Below are 19897 nucleotides of genomic sequence, written 5' to 3'. Positions count from 1 at the left end.
TTAACCCAACTGATTGAGGGGCTCCCACGACCACTCTACAGGGCTGTGTCAGTAGTCTACACAGCAGAGGGTTTCAGACATTTGAAGGCCGCCTACTCCCTTATGAACTCCAGTCAAAGGAATGAGACCATAGGAGGGAAAGGGATCCTCTCACCACATCTCCCCTCTCATTGCTCTTTCCTGTCTAAATCAAGGGAAAGGAAGGATGAGGGAAGAGAAACAAAATACATTTTTTAATTTAAAAAAAAGTACCAGAATGAATAAAACAGGGACTTTCCAAAACTGCTTTTGGTAGATTTAGCAAACCTACTGAACTTAGAAACTTTAATTTTATAATTGTCCGGAGATAGAAAGCAGTGCTTCCGAATAAGTGGATAACTCTGCCTGTCCCAGTAGGTGCCATTGGTGAGCACACAGGGTTGCTTAAGTCTCTCAGTCATTTCCCTGACTGTGGTTTGAATCAATGTCAAATATCTACAGGGGTCAGGCAGGTAACTCAATGAAGTGAAACCGGTTGCACAGATGTCACAGGGATTGCCACACACGGGAAAATGTAAGTCTTATCTAAAGGTAGCAGCAGAAAGAATGTAGGCTTGTTTAAGAGAAACCAGAAATCTGGATTTTTACATAAAAAGTTGTCTGATTTTTAATATACTGGCAACATTTTTTCAATTAAATATCATGTTGGCTAATCTGTAACTGACTCATCTAGACATCACTAATTTACAACTTCTGGTCTGTGGCAAGTTTGCAATGTTTGTACAGAAACATGGAAGTCACTGCAGGGTTAGAAACATAACTTCAGCATTTACAAAGAGTGCAAAAGACTTAAGAATGCTGAAAGAACATAAAGAAGGGGCATACAATTATAATTATGTGTTTAAAACAGAGATCTTTTAAACACATAAAAATGGTGATGAAATGAGTATTACTGGTGCATATGGAGTGAATGGTTGAGCAGTAACAATAACACTGAGAGACTGATAATAAATCATGCAAAATGTTGAAATGGGCTTGATCTATGCAATCATCATCATTAGCTAGGAACTAGGAAGAAATCTTTGGTGTGGTAAATATTGGATGGCTAATGTTAATTTAGAAGAAGTCTAGGAATTTTGAATAACGTATCATGGTGAATTGCTGCTAAAAGTTGTCGCAAGGCCTGGATGATTCCATTGGTTCAATGCCTGCTTCACCAAAATTTGTATTGGGGTTCCAGTGCAGATTCATTCATCCATTCATTCATTTGTTCAACAAATACTTGAGTACTTACTTTATCTCAGGTACTTTTAGAGGCACTGGAAATACAAATGCATAAATAAGACATTAGTTCCTAACCTTATGGAATTGACATTCCAGTTGAGAGAGACAGACGATATTTAAGATAACTAAGTACATATTAGATAGTAATAAGTCTTAGGGAGAAAAAAATTAAAGCGCAGAAGGGGAATCTAAGTCTATGTGTGTGTATGCATTCAGGGTTGAGGGTGGTGTGGAATTGAAATTCTTAATGACGTTACCAGGAAAGGCCTTTCTGAGAAAGTGACATTTGAACAAAAACATGAGGGAGGTAAGGGCAGACAGTGAGGGAGTGCAAGTGGAACAAGCCCTGAAGATATCAGGGGTAAGAGAATTCCAGGCAGAAGGAATAAGCGCAAAGGCCCCGAGGGAAGAGTGTGTGTTTCATTTTCAAGGCCAATGCGAAGAGGCAAAAGAGGGGTAGAGTAGTAGCAGATGAGGTCAGAGAGGCCTGATCACACAGGGCGTTGCCTTTTACAGCAGAGGAGGCAAGAAGCTATTGCAGGGAGGGTGGTCTCATCAACAGAGTTACAAGATCTGATACACATTTTTAAAAAGATCTTTCTAACTGCTGTGTCATGATTAAACCAAAGAAGGGCAATGTCAGACGCAGTGAGACAAATTGGGAGGCTGTTGCAATAATCTAGGTGAGAGATGATGTGGCTTGGACCAAACTCTTAGCAGAGGAGAAAAAAGTTGTCAGATTCTGTGTACATTGTGACAGTAGAGCTGATAGGATTTGCTGACAGATTCTTTGTGGCACATGAGAAAGTGAAGAGGTAAGTATGAATCAGGCCTTTGGCCTGAACTGCTAGAAGGATGGAGTTGCCATTAACTGACATGGAGAAGACGGGATGAAAATCAGGCCTGGGGATGGAGAATTGCAGAAGCTCAATTTTAGACCTGTTCATCCTATTAGGGATCCAATCAGGAGATCTGAGTAGACAGTTGGATATAGGTGTCTGCAGGTCTCACTGTAGATACTAAATTGAAGTCATCAGCATATCAGTGGTATTTAAAGCTGTGAGGGCTGAGTGCAGTGGCTCACACCTATAATCTCAGCACTTCGGGAGGCTAAGGTGGGTGGACCACCTGAAGTCAGGAGCTTGAGACCAGCCAGGCCAACATGGTGAAACTCTATCTCTACTAAAAATACAAAAATTAGCCAGGCTTGGTAGCCCATGCCTGTAATCCCAGCTACTTGGGAGGCTGGGGCAGGAGAATTGCTTGAACCTGGGAGGCGGAGGTTGCAGTGAGTCGAGGTCACACCACCGCACTCCAGCCTGGATGACAAAGCAAGACTCCGTCTCAAAAAATAAAAATAAATAATAAAGCTGTGAGATTGGTTGAGATCACCTATGGAGTAAATATGAAGGAGAAGGGAGGGTGGTAGCAGGGTAAGGGATAATAAAACTACATATTGGGTACAGTGTAAACTACTAGGGTGACAGGTGCACTAACATTTCAGGCTTTACCACTATACAATTCATTCATGTAACCAAAACCCATTTGTACCTCTAAAGCTATGGAAATAAAAAAAAAAGAAGAGATAAACTCCAAATTCTGGGGCATTCCAACATAAGAGGTTAGGAAATTAAAGAGGAACCACCAAAGGATACTAAGAAGAAGTTTTCAGAGAGGCAGGAGATAAATCAGGTGATTGTGATGACTTAGAGGCCTAATGAAGACTGATCTGTAGGGGAGGAGAGGGAGCCGCTCTGAAGAGCTGCTGATAGGCCATGTAAGAGGATGGAGAACCAACTGACCACAGAAGGCGCAAACATGGAGGCCACTAGGAATCATGTGAAGATAGTTTGATGGAAGAGTGAAGCTACAGTCCCACTGGAACGGTTTCCCAAAAGAATGAGAGGGGAGAAATTGGACACAGTAATTGTAAACAATTTCAGAAGATTTATTGTAAAAGGAAGAAGAGAAATGTTGAAGCTGGCTGAAAGGGGAAGTGGGCTCAAGACTTGTTTTTCTTTTTTAAGAAGAAAGAAATAGTAGCATATTTCTATGATTCCGGGAATTACCCAGCAGCAGAGAGAAAGGGTTGGGGTGGGGATGGAGAAAGAGAGATGGAGAGAGAGAGAGAGAGAGAGAGAGAGAGAAAGAGAGAGAGAGACTTGCGGGAGCAATTTTCTTGAATAGATGAGAGGATAAGATCTACTAAACAAGTGGAGGACTTGACCCTGGCTAGCTGCAGAGACAGCTTATCCACAAGGGCAGGAGAGAAAGCACAGTAAAGGGTCGCAGGTGCTGGGAGGTGCACCTGGGGAAATTCTTCTAATTGCCCCTATTTTCACAATGAATGAGGCTGGGGAAGGAGCTACACAAGGGCTGTAGTGAAAGGAGAGTGTCTGAAATATTGTTTAGGAGTTTGGAAGAATGAATGCTTTGGGGAAGATGGTATAATGGCTGAGTAATATTCAAGGCTAGTGATGATCAGTTTAAAAATATTTTTCTTTTAATTAACTTTTAATTATGAAATAATTTCAGAATTATAAAAAAGGTGGAAAAATAGTTAAAAGAATTCCCATATACCCTTCACTCAACTTTCCCAAATATTAGCATCTTAACATTAATACAGTACCATAGTATAATTATCAATATTGGGAAATTATCATTGATCCACCATTATTAACTAAACTACAGACCTTTTTCAACTTTGATAGATTATCCTATTAGTATCCTTTTTCTGGACTAGGATCCAATCCAGATCTCACATTCCATTTAGTTGTGATGTCACCTTAGCCTCCATTAATCGGGGACAGTTCTTCAATCTGTCTTTCATCATCGTGACACTTTCGAAAAAGTCCATCATAGACTGTCCCTCAGTGTGGGCTTGTCTGTTTCCTCACAATTTAATTCAGGTATGTATTTTTGGCAAGAGTAACACATTAGTGATGTTGTTCTTTCTCAGCACATCATACTGTGGGGTACAAGATGTCTGCAGGGGCCCCCCCACTGTAAAGTTACTATTTTTCCCTTTGTAATTAAAAAGTAGTTGACTGGCGGGGCACGGTGGCTCACGCCTGTAATCCCAGCACTTTGGGAGGCCAAGGTGAGTGGATCGCCTGAGGTCAGGAGTTCGAGACCAGCCTAATATGGTGAAACCCTGTCTCTACTAAAAATACAAAAATTAGCTGGGCGTCATGGCGGGCACCTGTAATCCCAGCTACTCAGGAGGCTGAGGCAGGAGAATCGCTTGAACCCGGGAGGCGAAGCTTGCAGTGAGCCGAGATCGTGCCACTGTACTCCAGGCTGGGTGACAGAGCGAGACTCCATCTCAAAAAAAAAAAAAAAAAAGTAGGTGATTATGAATTTAAAATAAGGGCATTCCAAGTGGGCTTTCTCCCACCCTGTTCAGTTCCACTGGTGTAGGTATTGAGTAGGTGGAGAGTTGATTTAATATTGTGGTTTATCAAGTGAGCACCTTAAAGCGTAACCTAAAACAGTTGCAGATGTCATTCAAGAGGAGGGTTAACTGCCTCAATAGATTTTTGTTGTAGACCAAAACAATCAATTATATTAATAGAAAGAATGTCTGATAGATTTTATATGATCTCAAAGGCGGAAAACAGACCTGATTTTAAAGTTTCACAGGACTAACTTTTATACCCATCTTTAGTGGAAATGCTTCTGGGGACCTCTAAGAAATACTCCTTAATCTGTTTTAGTCACTAAGGATTTATACACAAATGTATTGGAAAATAGCCTTCTGAAATTTAACATGTCCATAAGTAAGGAGGTTCCAGATTTGGAGGTTCTAGATTTTCATTAATGCATCCAATAAATCCTTATTGAACCAATATCTGGACCAAAACCTGAACACCTGGTGTGTGCTACAAGTGATAGAGAAAATTAAAAATATGTCAAGTGTCTAATTAAAACATCCCAGGAACTCTGAAAAGCCAGAAAGCGGAAATATGATTAATTATTCTGAACTTCTGACATAGGAGATGAGTCTAACTAAGCATTTTTCTTACAATAAGATCTAAAACTACTCTGTGGCTTTAGCTGTGTACTCTCAAAGAAATGTAGAGAATAGAGGCCTGAGGTGAGACAGGAAATACACTAGACCACAAGTCAAGAGATCTTGAATCTAAATTTGATTGGGTGGCAACTTGTGTGTCCAAGTCAAGCTGGGATAGCAAAGTGGGTAAGAGCTCATTCTGTGGAGTTACAAAGGCCTGGGTCCCAAATCTAGTCCCTGGGTTTATGGTCTTCTTAATCTATCTAAGCCTCAGTATCCTTATTAGCAGACAGGAAAAGTAAATAGCACTTACATCATAGCCTAGTTGCAAGGCATAAATGAAGAAATGCATGGAGAGTACTTAGTATAATGACTAACACACAGCATATGTTCTAAAAGTGCTAGTACTAATATTTAATCATTTTTATTACTATAATTAACGATTAGTCACCCTTCTGTGCTTAATTTTCCATATCTGTAGAGTGAGGAGAATCAACTAGACTAGAACTTCTCTAGCATGAATACATACATGAAAAAACTATCCCAGACTTCCAGAGTTGTCTTTACCTATTTCTGTTACATAAGCAAACAGCAAACTTGGGGTAAGCTGCTAGTGCAGTTAGATCATAACTATAAATCCCAAATAAGCTTAAAATTAAGTTCAAAACACACAGGAAAATCACACTAAGATTTCTAATGAGGTTAGTAGTGACTTTCTGGAATTAAATTCATGCTTTGCCCTGTGAACCTGGTGCTGACCCCCGAGGCCCAGGGTGGTCTGCGTTCACTGCCCTGTTACCTACGGTGCATTTTGCAGCAGCTCAATTCCTCTGCTTTGCTTTCTTTGAACTACTGCTATCTCCGGTGATGTCATTTGGCCTTCACTTTGCACAACTCATTATTCTGTCAGAGCTGGATCTTTCCTCATTCGCCCTTGAAAATTAAGAGAATAACTTGGCCTCAATTCCAGATTCATCTCTTAATGCAGATCCTGTAGCTTTCCTGCCCTAAATCTTCCAGTAGCTCTCCACTGCCTGTCAATATCCTAATATTTAAGACCCTCTCAGACTTACATTCCTAGCCCGACCTACCCAACTTCTTCTCTAGTCAAACTGGAATATCTACTAAGCGCCCCTTTAGAATTTTTTAAGATTTCCTTTGTGGCCCATCTTGGTAAATATTTCAAGTGTACTGAAGGGGAATGTGTGTTCTTTATTTATTGGATACAGGGATCTATATATAGATCAGATCAAGTGTATTACTTGGTTTATTGAAATCTCCCATATCCTTAGGAATCTTTTGCTTGCTTGAGCTTTTATTTTCTAAGAGACATGTGCTTTTTTTTAAAAAAAGGTCCTCATTTTAGAGGTAGATTTATCAATAGCTCCTTGTCATTTTGTCCATTGTTGTTTCTGGTATTTAGAAGTTATGCGGTTAAATGCAGACAGTCATATGCTGACACATCACCGTGATGAATCATTTCTTTGTATCCTTAAAAAATAAGCCTATTAGAGTCTACTTTGTCCAGTATTAATATATTGTTTGCCTAGCCTATGGTCAGCTTCCTTGATATGCTGTGGGCTAGAGAATGGATTCTCTAGTCCCTGTTTCAGAGAAAGGGTCTCAATTTTGAGGCTCTCAGATTTATGCAGGCTGTTTTATTTCAGTTCTCTGCTTGCTGCAGACTAGGGAGTTCATCTCCACTTCCCATGTAGGTAGGACAATCCCAGTTCCCCACCCCTAAAAATCAGACCCCCCGTGGACCACCAGGACTTCATCTCCAGCTCACTTCGCTGACATTAAGTTCTTTTTCTTCTCCCAACATCAGGGATTTCCTTTTCTGTTCATCTCAGCTACATATTTTATCTGGCATTCCTTTGTATTTTGGGTGGACAAGAGGCCATCCACATCAGCACTACTGGTCACATGGACTGAAAATGCTAGCATTGATTCCTAACTAACTAAACAAACTATACATGCTTGAATGTAAAATGACTTTGTTTACATTATATATATATGTATGTATATGTGTGTATGTATATAAAGAGCACAAGAACCATTTTAGAGTGATTTAGCAACAAATCAGTTATATGTAACAAATCAGTAATATGTAACAGTAATGAGTATGGTACTTCCTTTATACAATCAACTTTTGAATTATCATTGAGAAAAAATAGTAGTTGACATTTATTGAACATTTTCAGTGATCCAGGAACTGTGTTGAAGCATTTTCAGGATGTTCTCATTTAATTTTCACAACTCTGTTTGGGGTAGGTGCCATTATTGCCTCAATTTTACAGATGTGGAAATTAAGACTTAAAGGGTTAACTTGACCAAAGTCATATAACTGGTAAATGGTGCTGTCATATTCAAACCAGGTCTATCTAACTTTAGGGCTCACATATGTAACCACTTCATATTTCATCTTACACAGCTTCAGTAGGCAAACGGGGCATACTGAGTATCCATAGTATCTCTTTAAAATCATTAGGGATCTCTTAAAAATCATACAGGGGCCAGGCATGGTGGCTCATGCCTGTAATTCCAGCACTTTGGGAGGCTGGGGTAGGCAGCTCGCTCTAGCCCAGGAGTTTGAGACCAGCCTGGGCAACATGTCAAAACCCCGTGTCCACAAAAACTTTTTTAAAAATTAGCCTGGTGTGGTGGCATGCGCTGTAGTCCCAGCTACTCAGAAGGCTGAGGTGGGAAGATTGCTTAAGCCCAGGAGGTCAAGGCTGCAGTGAGCTATGATCATCCTACCGCATTCCAGCCTGGGCAACAGAGCAACACCTGTCTCAAAAAAAAAAAAAAATTAAAATTAAAAAAAAAATCATTGGAGGAAGAAAAAATACTACCATGTAAAAATGGACAAGGGACTGGATAAGCCATTTACAACAGAATACACTCAGTAATAAACATATAAAAAAAGTTTAAACTCATTAATAATCAAATACTAATTACAATAAGATGCTATTTTCTTTCTGTACTGCAAAGGAAACAATAGAATGAAGAGACAACCCATGGACTGGGAGAAAATATCTGCAAATCATATACTGGATAAAGAGCTAACATCCAACTTAAAGTACTCAAGAACAAGAAAACAAATAATCTTACTAAAAAATGGGCAAAGGACTTGAATAAACATTTCTCGAAAGACAACATACAAGGTCGGGCATGGTGGCTCATGCCTGTAATCCCAGTGCTTTGGGAGGCTGAGGTGGGAGGATCTCCTTAGCAGGAGTTTGAGACCAGCCTGGGCAACACTGTGAGACTCTGCTCTACAAAAAAAATTTAAAAATGAGCTGGGCACAGTGATGGGTGCTTGTAATTCCAGCTACTCAGGAGGCGGAGGTGGGAGGATCGCCTGAGCCTGGGAGTTCGAGGCTGCAGCGAGCTATGACTATGCCACTGCACTCCAGCCTGGGGACAGAGTGAGACCCTATATCTAAAATACCCAAAACAGTATAAAATCATATAAAGAGCATTTTATTAGTTTCAGAAGACAAGATCTTAATCTTATCTCTGACTATGGCTGTGTGGCCTCCCCAGAGGGTACTCACTTCCTGTGCTTCACCCTGTTCCATCAAAAGTCTGTCCCTTCTACTTGGGAGAGGTGCTATGAAGTACTAGAAAGAAGGGTGCCTGTTAATCTTTGGGCAGATGTTTCTGAAGGGCAGACGTCATCTGAGGGAGGTCTAGAGATCAAGCAGGAGATAATGGCCGGTCTTCCATTTCGGCTGGAGCCATTCCCTTCTGGGGTTCCTCAATCCTTTAGCCAGAACATGTCAGCAACTCATTCAGGAAGTTCTGGCCTTTAAAATCCACATCTCCATGACTGTAAGAAGCTCTCAAAGCCCTCAATGCTCTATTACTTTTACAGCTCACAGAAAACATTTATCTTTGACTCTTTGCCCCATGAAAGTAAGTATGAAACATAAATATATTTATTAAGAAACACACTAGGCCAACTAACTCTAGCCCTCTGGTATGGGTCTAGAAATCATAGCCATTCCAATTCATCACAGCTTGTCCTACAGTGCACAGTACAAGATTAGCAAAACCAGCCCTTCTGGTTTTTAACTAACTGATTTCTATTAAGCAAATGGTGCCAAACCGGATTTGTTATACTCATGGCTCCACTTTCAACCCCTGTGGTCTCTCACTTTAACTCCTTTCAGAAAGCTGGTATCATCATTGACCCCATTAGTGCTGTCTTCTTTTTACCTTCACTGGGGACATCAAGTGTCTCACAACTATGTACTGCCAATGTCCTCAGTCAGTGAGTGTACAGGGTGAGGCACTTTGCTTTTTCTTTTCTTAAGTAGGAACACTTGGGTAAAGTGATACACCAAGTTACAAATCCTCTGGAAGCAATCCCTTCTAATGTTGTGAGTCTGGGAGAGAAGTAGGGAGTTGGGAAGAAAGGAACGTTCTGGCTTCCTTTGCTCCCACTGAGAGCAGTGGTGACCCAGAGCCTCCACTGGGCCTAATTCAGATGGTTTGGGAAGTGATGGTGTGTGTGTAGCTCCTGGGCACAAGGAAGGTACCCCAGCAATGGCCATGCAAGTTTTCCATGAGAAAACTTTCCAGGGCAAGGTACCATCCAATGAGAAGCAGAAACACAGACTGTCTCAAGGCTGAAAACACCTAAAACCATCTGGTTTGGTGGTTTGCATGCAACCTCTTGTAGCCATAGGACCTTTTCTTCAAACAGCAGAGCCTAATATGTCAAACTCATACAAGCATAGTTGCTTTCTTGGAATTGCAGTGGGGAGAAGAATAAAGCCCCACAAACTGTCTTCCCCATGGCTTCTGAATAGAGCTAGACACTATATTCTTTTCCTTGGTTGGGTATTACCTCACCTGGAAAACCTGGCAAAGGAAATGAAGAAATTTTCTGCTACCTGGGGCAGGGTGGAGAGAGAAATATCCTGAAACTTTAATTCTACCCTGATAAAATTTGGCGTCATATTATAAATTTGGCAACATATTATAAAGTGGAGATTGCAATTGTCAGAAATGTAGCAGATCTGTCAAGAGCATACTAAACTAGGTGACATTGAAATGTGAGTTACACTTCTAGTTGTCTAGTTCTGGTATAAGAAATACAAATTCTTTACCAACACTCAACCCACAGAATACAATGGACTCTTACATGTCCCGCCCTTACTCCCATACACAACTTTTAGCCTCATATACTTACGAATAAAACATACACTCAATAGGGCAGTAGGCATAAGCAGAATGCTAGGTTTGAAAAGCAAATCATATCTACTGTTTAAGGTCATATGTTGACATTAGAATGAAGAATAAGTCATTACAAAGCATTTTTTCTCACCTGCGGTTCTAATTGCTACAGGTGTTTGCTGAGGGTTGAATAGACAGCATGCAGTTCAGACACTTTATTGATATAATACATGTTCCTCCTAAGTTTAGGACTAAATCCCAGCCAGTACAGGGACTTAGTAGACTCATCTACCAAAGTCCGGTGTGCACATTAGAAAAAAACCTAAGAAAGATCATGTGCATTTAACACCTTTCCCTCTAGCCATTCAAAGGAGCTTCACATTGCAGCCCTTTTTCACCTTTGTTAGGCACACCAAGTGGCCTGGAAGATGCTGAGAACAAAGAGGCTTTCTTCCTTGGGTTACCGGTTGAAATTCATCATCGATTCAGCCCGGCTCAATCAATGGTGACAGCAGCTCGCAGACCCAACTCACGTGGGGGAGAGTCAAGGCCTCCTTACAACACTGTACCAGGACTCCTTCAGGCACGAGCTCTCCCACAGCTCCTGTGCTGCCCAGAGGAGTATAAAGACCTGTGACAGAATGTGGGACACTGCCTAGAGCATAGCATTTGTGCCACAGTCTGAGAACTGCAAACTAGAGTTGCCAACATTTGGAGATATTAGGAAAGTTAAATGTGAAATTTTGTGGATAAATTTTGTGGATAAATGCCCAGGATGTATAGCCCTCCAACATTTCAATTAACGTAAACTATCATCACATAAAGCAGGGGTGTGGAGACCGGAAAACTGGGCTGTTTTATTTTAATTTTCTAACAACATCTACTGAGCACTGACTCTGGCTGGCACAGAACTAAGCCTCTGACACAGATTATCTCTTTAACTCCTCACAAGACCCTTTGGTAAGTACCATTTTAACCCAGTTTTACAAATGAGGAAACCCCTGGGGCTTAGGTTAAGTAGCTGGTCCAAGGGCACAGAACTGACAAGTGGCAGCCAAATGTGAACCCAGCTGGGTAGAGCTGTGCTATGCTTCCTGTGCTTGAAATTTAATGCAGATGCCAGCATCCTCAATTAATATAACAATTGTGAAGCTAAAATAAAATCAACATTTAAAACAGTGCCTTCCACATACTAATGTACATTGCTCATGCTAAGCGCTTAATATTAAGGAAACAAATATTATTTAACTTTTTTTGGTGAAGGACACAATCATACAATATATACAATATCTAATATTAGCTGGTTGCAGACAGTCTAAAATGATCACTGCAGCTAAAAAAAAAACTCAAAATGTTTCTGAGAATCAAAGGAGTGTGAATAAACAACACTATTCTACCAAAGCAATAAAATAAAAAATTGTTTTAAAAAAAACCCTCAAGTAGTTATAATGCAGATAAGTGTAGTCTTTGGAAATGATTTAAAATTTCATTTCAATGTCTAAATTATAAAGCCTCAAATTAATCATTATAAGTTGTTTTAATAAAGTTTAAAGTTTAGCACCTAGTGAAGTAACTTATGCATAGTAGGTTTCCAATAAATGATTCTGGAATGAATGACTAAATTCATGAAGGCACTTTTGAAAACAGACAGACATTGTCCTTTCCTTGTGTTTGGATTTTTTTTTTTTAATTCCATGATAAAGGTTGCATGACATTTCCTTATTAGTAATTTTTTTAAAGGAATCCCAGGATCTCCAGTTCAAACAAAGGAAATAACTATCACCTTGAAAGACAAAAAGAAATAATTGGCTGAAAATAATTAAAAACAAATGAAGTGTTTGTCTTTACAGTGAGATATGGGGATAAAAAGAGTAGCAGCTTCTTCAAAATATCTTTATTAACATTTGAGAAAATATAAAACTATTCTCTAGGCAACAGCATGAAAACACATGAAATAAGTGGGTACATTTAAGCCACTGTGACTGGTGAAGAAGACAGCTCCCCGTACATATAATTAATATAAACAGGTAAATTCAGACCAATAAAACACTTCTTTCTCAAAAGCATTTTAGTGCCCTGTGTTACTCTGGAGACTCAGTAGTTGAACAAATATGTGCTCAAAAATAACTATTCATTCTTTAACAGTACTTAAAAAAAACTAATATGAACATAAAAACACAAATTACTCCATTATTTCCATAAGGTAAAATATTAGGTTAAAACTACAATGGCCAAACTGTTTAGTAAACCTCTGTCCTATTTTAAAGGTAAATAAACAAATAAGAGACAGTTCTATGGAAAATAATGAAGTTGTCTAGCAACACTTTTCACATCATTTCCATCATTTCAACAGAACCAACAGCAAATCTAAGGTTCCCCAAGCGTTTCCCACTTATTAGGGAAATCGATAGCATTATCTGTGGGGTGCCTGCGGTTGCTTCTGCATAAGGCTTTTATCTCATTTTAGCAACATTTAAAAAATGCAGGATGTCTATAACCTTGGCACTCATCATTACGCTGGCATCTTTAGTACAATTTGCTAATAGAGTGAAAGCCCTGTGGTTCAGTTTGGGAAGCTTCTTCATAAGGTTCTGCCAAACTGCAAAAGGGGATGGAACAAATAAATAGGCTGACTGTACGTACATCAGAAAAAGCAGACCCTTAAAATCAAAAAGGGAGCTATTCATTATTTCAAAAACACATTATTTTACAAAAGAAGAAAGAAAATTGAGGGGATAATATTTTCAAAAATATAAGAACTATAAAATAATCTAAATTGAATTTCGTTTGTCCTGTCTAAAAGCATCCTATACTGATATATCATTTCCATAGACAAAGCGAGTCAGATGTGTTAGAATAACATATATACATATAAAACATACCAAGCCATGGATTTAATTTTCATAATAACTATCTCATTTGCCTAAATGTTTGGTACTAAGTGGTAGAAATAGAAGACAAAATGTTCACACCTGAGGAGATTACATATTAAACCGCCCTAGGTTTTAGTCTCATACTTGCTAGAAGAAATCTGCAAGGAATGAAACCTGGATGCCTGCGGATTCCACGTGTGACAAAGCATTTTTGAAAAAGCATTCAGAAGGCTTGCTTTCGACTACACAAAACTAAGCATAAATTTTAAAGGCCAAACGTCAGTCAGTAAAACTGAATTCCTGTAGTTCTCATGGTTCCAACGATCTTGAAGAGCATAGGTACCTGACTCAATTTACACTGCCATTTTTTATGCTTAAAAATATAAACCTTTTTTCACATTTACAAAATATGCACTATATATATTACTTGAGACTAATCTTAGCCATCAGAGCTGCCTTTTATTTTCAGCTTTGTATTTCTGCGAAACTAATGAATCTATGGTGTAGATACAGCAAAAGTGGAAATAAATTCATAGTCTGGGGCAGCAGTATAATTGGGACACAGTAAACTTACGAGGAAAAGAAACAGTACACTACTGTAAAGGAAAATAAGTTGCATAATATTTTCCAGAGTCTGATTACTTTTTTGTTAAAACTTTTCACTTTTTTCATTTATTGTTTTAAAATATGTTTGCTACTAAGGAGAAAAAGGAAGACATGGTTATGGTGTGAATCTTGAAAGATCCCCAAAGCTAGAAAGATTTATACAGAAGTCTCTCATTTTCCAACTTCTGTTATAAAGTTCCTGCACTAGTACTTAGAAAAAACCAAACCTGGAAGGAAGCTCTACCTAGTTTACTTTCTGAGTTCGGATTTCCGCATCTATCAGATGAGCTCTTTCTAGTGCTCTTTCCCCCTCAAATCTCCAGAGAAACACGCACATTTTTGCAAACACACACGATGTATCTATGACTGCACACACAGGTTCATCAACACCATGACAGAGGCGACACGTCACAATATGATAACCAGAACAGAGGACGATGACAGTGAGAAATGGGTTTCTTTTACGGCCCGCTTGGATCCCTAATGCCCTTATTTCTACACAACCCAGCCTCAGCCAGGAACTTTAAAGGATCAGAAAGACAAAACAGGTTGCATGAAAGGAAGAGAAAGAAAACCGAATGCCCGCTTTTCGAGAGCACTGCAAAATTAGCCCCGGGACCCGGCTGCACAAAAGTGCAGCGTTAAAGAATGCCAGCCCATATTCTACACACCCAAGTAAAGCATCCTGTAATCGAGAGAAAATAATAAATAATAGTGGTCATTGCCATTAAGCATAAAAATAGTAATAACAATTGTCACCACGGCGTTCCGTACAGCAGCTGCGCGTGGAGCCGGCTTCTCCTCCGGCCCCCACGGCCCGCAGCTTCCCCTGCAGCCCCACAGTGCGTCGGAGGAAGGCGAGGGCTCCGCGCGCGCTGCACCGCGGGCTGGGCCGGCCCCTCCCGGCGCCCGCCTCGCCTGTCCCGCCCCCGCGCCTGCGCGTCAAGTGGCTGGGCTGGCTTAGCGGACCCCGGTTGCTAGGGTGTGTCTCCTTGGCCTCCTAGAGGGTGGGGATCCGTGGTACTTCTTCGGGAACAGCCTCCTGCAGGAAGACCCTCGCTGGACCTTTACCTCGCTGCCTAGATTCCGAGGAAAAGGAGATAGGAGTCGAAAAGCCAGTTGGTTTGGGAAGCGGCCGATTATCCTAAAGGGTAGTGTGGGAATCCAGCACTTCCATGCCCCTCTTTGGGTACTACGGAAGGGAGATTTCCAGCATCGTGTGGAACATATGACCAGGGAGTACACCTTGAGCGCTTGTGTGCAGTTATCTTTTGGCGGTAAACGGCCCATTTGTGCAGTTTCAGGGTGTTCCCTTCTAGGCTATCAATGGAATAATGCCGTGCCAGGCACTTTTGATGTTGCCCTGCAAACTAAAAGCACATTTTGGGGTGCATCTTCTCGCATTATTTCTAAACAGTATGAGTTGGGATCCAGCAGCCCTGGGAAATCTCATTATAGTGAAACCCATCTTATTTTAGGATTGAATTGTTTTGGCCCAAGCATAGTGGTTGAAAAACAAGCCATTATAGAAAGAAAACAATTTGTTTGTGAATGGTTAGATATGGTGGGTCTTCAGAGGCTTATCTAATGAAGGCATCTTCTACACATTTCTGACCAAATTCTCTTTCTACATTTATAGCGATAACATTTTGGAGAGAGAGAAAAAAAATGTCATTTCGACTATTCTGAAAAATCAGTATTTACTAGTTGAAATAGCATTGGCAAATTGAACTTTGTACTAACATGGAAAATTGTAGAATGATCGTGGGTAGTAATAATACACATATTTTTAAAATTCTATGTTTACTTATAACCCTACATTTTAACTGGATTCTTTCTATTAATAGAAGTTTTAAAGAATTATTTTCTTACCCTCTTTTTTTTTCATAAAGGAATTCTGCCTGGATTCAGTAGAGTATTGGTACAGAATGATTTTCATTAAGATGTAATCTGAATTCTTATTATTTTTCAACAATTCAAACATATTCAAAACCTTTTCAATTCTCATTTAAACCAAGGATTATGAAAAACAGCACTTATTATTCATTAAAATGCAAAAGCCCCCACTGCTTCTTCGAAGGCCCTTACCTCCAAAATTCACTAAGCTGTCTTTACATGAGAAAAAAACCCATACAGGTATGTGTATTAATCAGATATGTGTATTAACATTTATGTATCTTTCATAGAAATTCCTTGGCTTGCACAGCTCAGAATCACAATAAATACACTCACTAATAACTTACAAATGTTTGTTGTCAGGTGATAACATCCAATTCAATTCTACAGATGCATTTATTGATACTTATTGGTGGACTTAGTAGATTCAAGTTTACCTCATCGATAAAATTTACTTGTAACCCCAGAATTGGTACTCATAGGGCCTTCTCAGTCATGCGTGGATATGTGCAGAGCACTGAAAAATTTAAGTCACCCAACACACATGCCCCCAGCTGAGGTGGAACAAGGCTACCTCTGCCTTCTTGTTTCAGCTCTCATATTGTAAACGGGTACTGTTTTCCCTGTCTGTTTAGCTCTATGTTTCTTGAATGTTTGTGCTTTTAGTTAGTGATTTCACTGTGGGCCCCAAGCATAGTGTTGAAGTACTGTCTAGTGTTCCTGAGCACAAGAAGGCTGTGATGGGCCTTACAGAGAACAAGATATGTGTTAGATAAGTTTCCTTCAGGTGTGAGTAGTGTTGTTGGCCCTAAGTTCAATGTTAACAAATCAACTGTATATATTTATTAAAGTGTCTTTAAATAGAAACAAATATAAAACAAAATTAGTGTTGATCAGTTGATGAAAATGTTGAAACCAGAGGTTTGCAGGAACCTAGCCCCATATTTCTCCCAGGAGAAATGGTTCAGTAATGAGTAATTCATTGTTTGTAGAACAGAACTACTGCAAATAACAAGGACCGAATATATTTAGTGAGCAAAAACAGACCTTACCTGTTCCCTTCATTAGTTACCCACTGGGATAGTGATTGTAATCAATCAATCATATAAGTAAATGCAAAATTACCCTGTGATAAGTGCTATGAAGTAAAGATGAGCCACTTTTATAACTATAACTTTATCTAATGCTTAATCCTCTATTTCTGTGTATGGTTTCTATTCCCTCCTTATTATAAGCAATACAATTAGCATATTTTCTCATTTTCCCCTTCTCAGTCTCCTCTTCCATCTGATTTTAGTTGATTGCAGTTTTAGTGTCAACATTTATACTGTTGAAATATACCTAGTCTATAACTTGATTTATAATGTTAAATTATCATCTTTTGACCTATGGCTATTAACAATAGGTAACTCAACTTACCTGTAATACTGCCACAATTTCCTCTCCTACTTTCTCTCCCAACTTTTGTTACATGATTTTTACATCATCATTTCTACATTTCTATAATGTTCTGCATTTACAATCTGTTCTGTAATAATACAGTATGCAGATTTACAGCTCAAGGTTACCAGTTATCTTGTAGTTTCTCCATTCATCTTTTGTTTAAAGTTTATCTTCTAGTACAGAATTTCACAACCTTGGCACTATTGACATTTTCGGTTGGATGGTTCCTTTTTTTTGGTGGGGAAAGCAGAGCTCTCTTGCTCCAAAGGCTCTTGACAGAGGGCTTTGCACATAGTAGGTGATCAAAATTTGTTTTTTTATTTCTTCTAAAAAAAAAAAAAGCAGGATACATGCACAGAACGTGCAGGTTTGTTACATAGGTATACCTATGCCATGGTGATTTGCTGCACCTATTGACCCATCCTCTAAGTTTTCTCCCCTCACCCTCCACCCACTAACAGGCCCTGGTGTGTGTTGTTCCCCAATCTGTGTTCATGTGTTCTCAATATTCAACTCCCACTTACAAGTGAGAACACACAGTGTTTGGTTTTCTTTTCCTGTGTTAGTTTGCTGAGGATGATGGCTTTCAGCTTCATCCATGTCCCTGCAAAGGACACAATCTCATTCCTTTTTATGGCTGCATAGTATTCCATGATGTGTATGTACCACATTTTCTTTATCCAGTCTATCACTGACAGGCATTTGGGTTGGTTCCATGTATTTGCTATTGTGAACAGTGCTGCAATAAACATACGTGTGCATGTGTCTTTATAGTAGAATGATTTATGTTCCTTTGGGAATATACCCAGTAATGGGATTGCTGGATCAAATGGTATTTCTGGTTCTAGATCCTTCAGGAATCCTTATACTGTCTTCCACAATGGTTGAACTAATTTACATTCCCACCAACAGTGTAAAAGTGTTCCTATTTCTCCACAGCCTTGCCAGCATCTATCGTTTCCTGACTTTTTAATAATTGCCATTCTGACTGGCGTGAGATGGTATGTCATTGTGGTTTTGATTTGCATTTCTCAGATGATTAGTGACGTTAAGCTTTTTTTCATATGTTTGTTGGCTATGTAAATGTCTTCTTTTAAGAAGTGTCTGTTCATATCCTTCACCCACTTTTTGATGGGGTGGTTTGTTTTTTTTCTTGTAAATATGTTTAAGTTCCTTATAAATTGTGGATATTAGACCTTTTTCAGATGGGTGGATTGCAAAAATTTTCTCCCATTCTGTAGGCTGCCTGTTCACTCTGATGACAGTTTCTTTTGCTGTGCAAAAGCTCTTTAGTTTAACTAGATCCCATTTTGTCAGTTTTGGCTTTTGTTGCCACTGCTTTTGGCGTTTTTGTCATGAAGTCTTTGCCCATGCCTGTGTCGTGAATGGTATTGCCTAGGTTTTCTTCTACGGTTTTTATGGTTTTAGGTCTTACATTTAAGTCTTTAATCCATCTTAAGTTAATTTTTGTATAAGGTGTAAGGAAGGGGTCCAGTTTCAGTTTTCTGTGTATGGCTAGCCAGTTTTCCGAGCACCATTTACTGAACAGGAGATCCTTTCCCCATTGCTTGTTTTTGTCAGGTTTGTCGAAGATCAGATGGTTGTAGATGTGTGGCGTTATTTCTGAGGTCTCTGTTCTGCTTCGTTGGTCTCTACGTCTGTTTTGGTAACAGTAACATGCTGTTTTGGTTACTGTAGCCTTGTAGTATAGTTTGAAGTCAGGTAGCGTGATGCCTCCAGCTTCGTTCTTTTTGCTTAGGATTGTCTTGGCTATGTGGGCTCTTTTTTGGTTCCATATGAAATTTAAAGTAGTTTTTTCTAATTCTGGGAAGAAAGTCAGTGGTAGCTTGATGAGGATAGCATTGAATGTATAAATTACTTTGGGCAGTATGGCCATTTTCACGATATTGATTCTTCCTATCCATGAGATGGAATGTTTTTCCATTTGTTTGTGTCCTCTCTTATTTCCTTGAGCAGTGGTTTGTAGTTCTCCTTGAAGAGGTCCTTCACCTCCCTTGTAAGTTGTATTGCTAGGTATTTTATTCTCTTTGCAGCAGTTGTGAATGGGAGTTCACTTATGATGTGGCTCTCTGTTTGTCTGTTATTGGTGTATACAAATGCCTGTGATTTTTACACATTGATTTTGTATCCTGAGACTTTGCTGAAGTTGCTTATCAGCTTAAGGAGACTTTGGGCTGAGACAATGGGATTTTCTAAAACTACAATAATGTCATCTGCAAACAGAGACAATTTGACTTCTTCTACCCTTTATTGCTTTCCCTTGCCTGATTGTGCTGGCCAGAACTTCCAATACCAGGTTAAATAGGAGTGGTGAGAGAGGGCATCCTTGTCTTGTACCAGTTTTCAAAGGGAATGCTTCCAGCTTTTGCCCATTCAGTATGATATTGGCTGTGGGTTTGTCATAAATAGCTCTTATTATTTTGAGATATGTTCCATCAATACCTGTTTATTGAGAGTTTTTAGCATGAAGTGGTGTTGAATTTTATCAAAGGCCTTTTCTGCATCTATTGAGATAATTATGTGGTTTTTGTCATTGGTTCTGTTTATGTGATGGATTATGTTTATTGATTTGATTTATGTATGTTGAACCAGCCTT

At 39.4% G+C, this 19897-nt stretch overlaps 2 protein-coding genes across 5 annotated transcripts in view; one reads left to right on the top strand and one right to left on the bottom strand.

Annotated features, from left to right (window-relative positions):
- Nucleotides 1–14857, bottom strand: part of LCP1 (lymphocyte cytosolic protein 1) — an 86006-nt gene extending 71149 nt beyond the window's left edge. For 3 of the 4 annotated variants that reach the window (XM_054665285.2, XM_054665282.2, XM_009440614.4), the window contains exon 1: nt 14716–14857. The gene's annotated coding sequence lies outside the window, so the exon portion shown is untranslated. The remainder of the gene's footprint in view (nt 1–14715) is intronic. The other variant, XM_054665287.2, reaches the window with a different exon arrangement.
- A 32-nt stretch (nt 14858–14889) lies between these two features.
- The window catches only part of LRRC63 (leucine rich repeat containing 63), a 64815-nt gene continuing 59807 nt past the window's right edge, over nt 14890–19897 (top strand). Inside the window, exons 1-3 of the mRNA XM_063792504.1 lie at nt 14890–15218; nt 15834–15862; nt 15960–16077. Of these exons, the coding sequence (XP_063648574.1) occupies nt 15170–15218; nt 15834–15862; nt 15960–16077 (196 nt within the window). The 5' untranslated portion in view covers nt 14890–15169. The remainder of the gene's footprint in view (nt 15219–15833; nt 15863–15959; nt 16078–19897) is intronic.

This window comes from Pan troglodytes, chromosome 14 (assembly GCF_028858775.2).
Source record: "Pan troglodytes isolate AG18354 chromosome 14, NHGRI_mPanTro3-v2.0_pri, whole genome shotgun sequence".
NCBI lineage: Eukaryota > Metazoa > Chordata > Mammalia > Primates > Hominidae > Pan > Pan troglodytes.
This window is presented reverse-complemented; position numbering and strand designations above follow the sequence as displayed.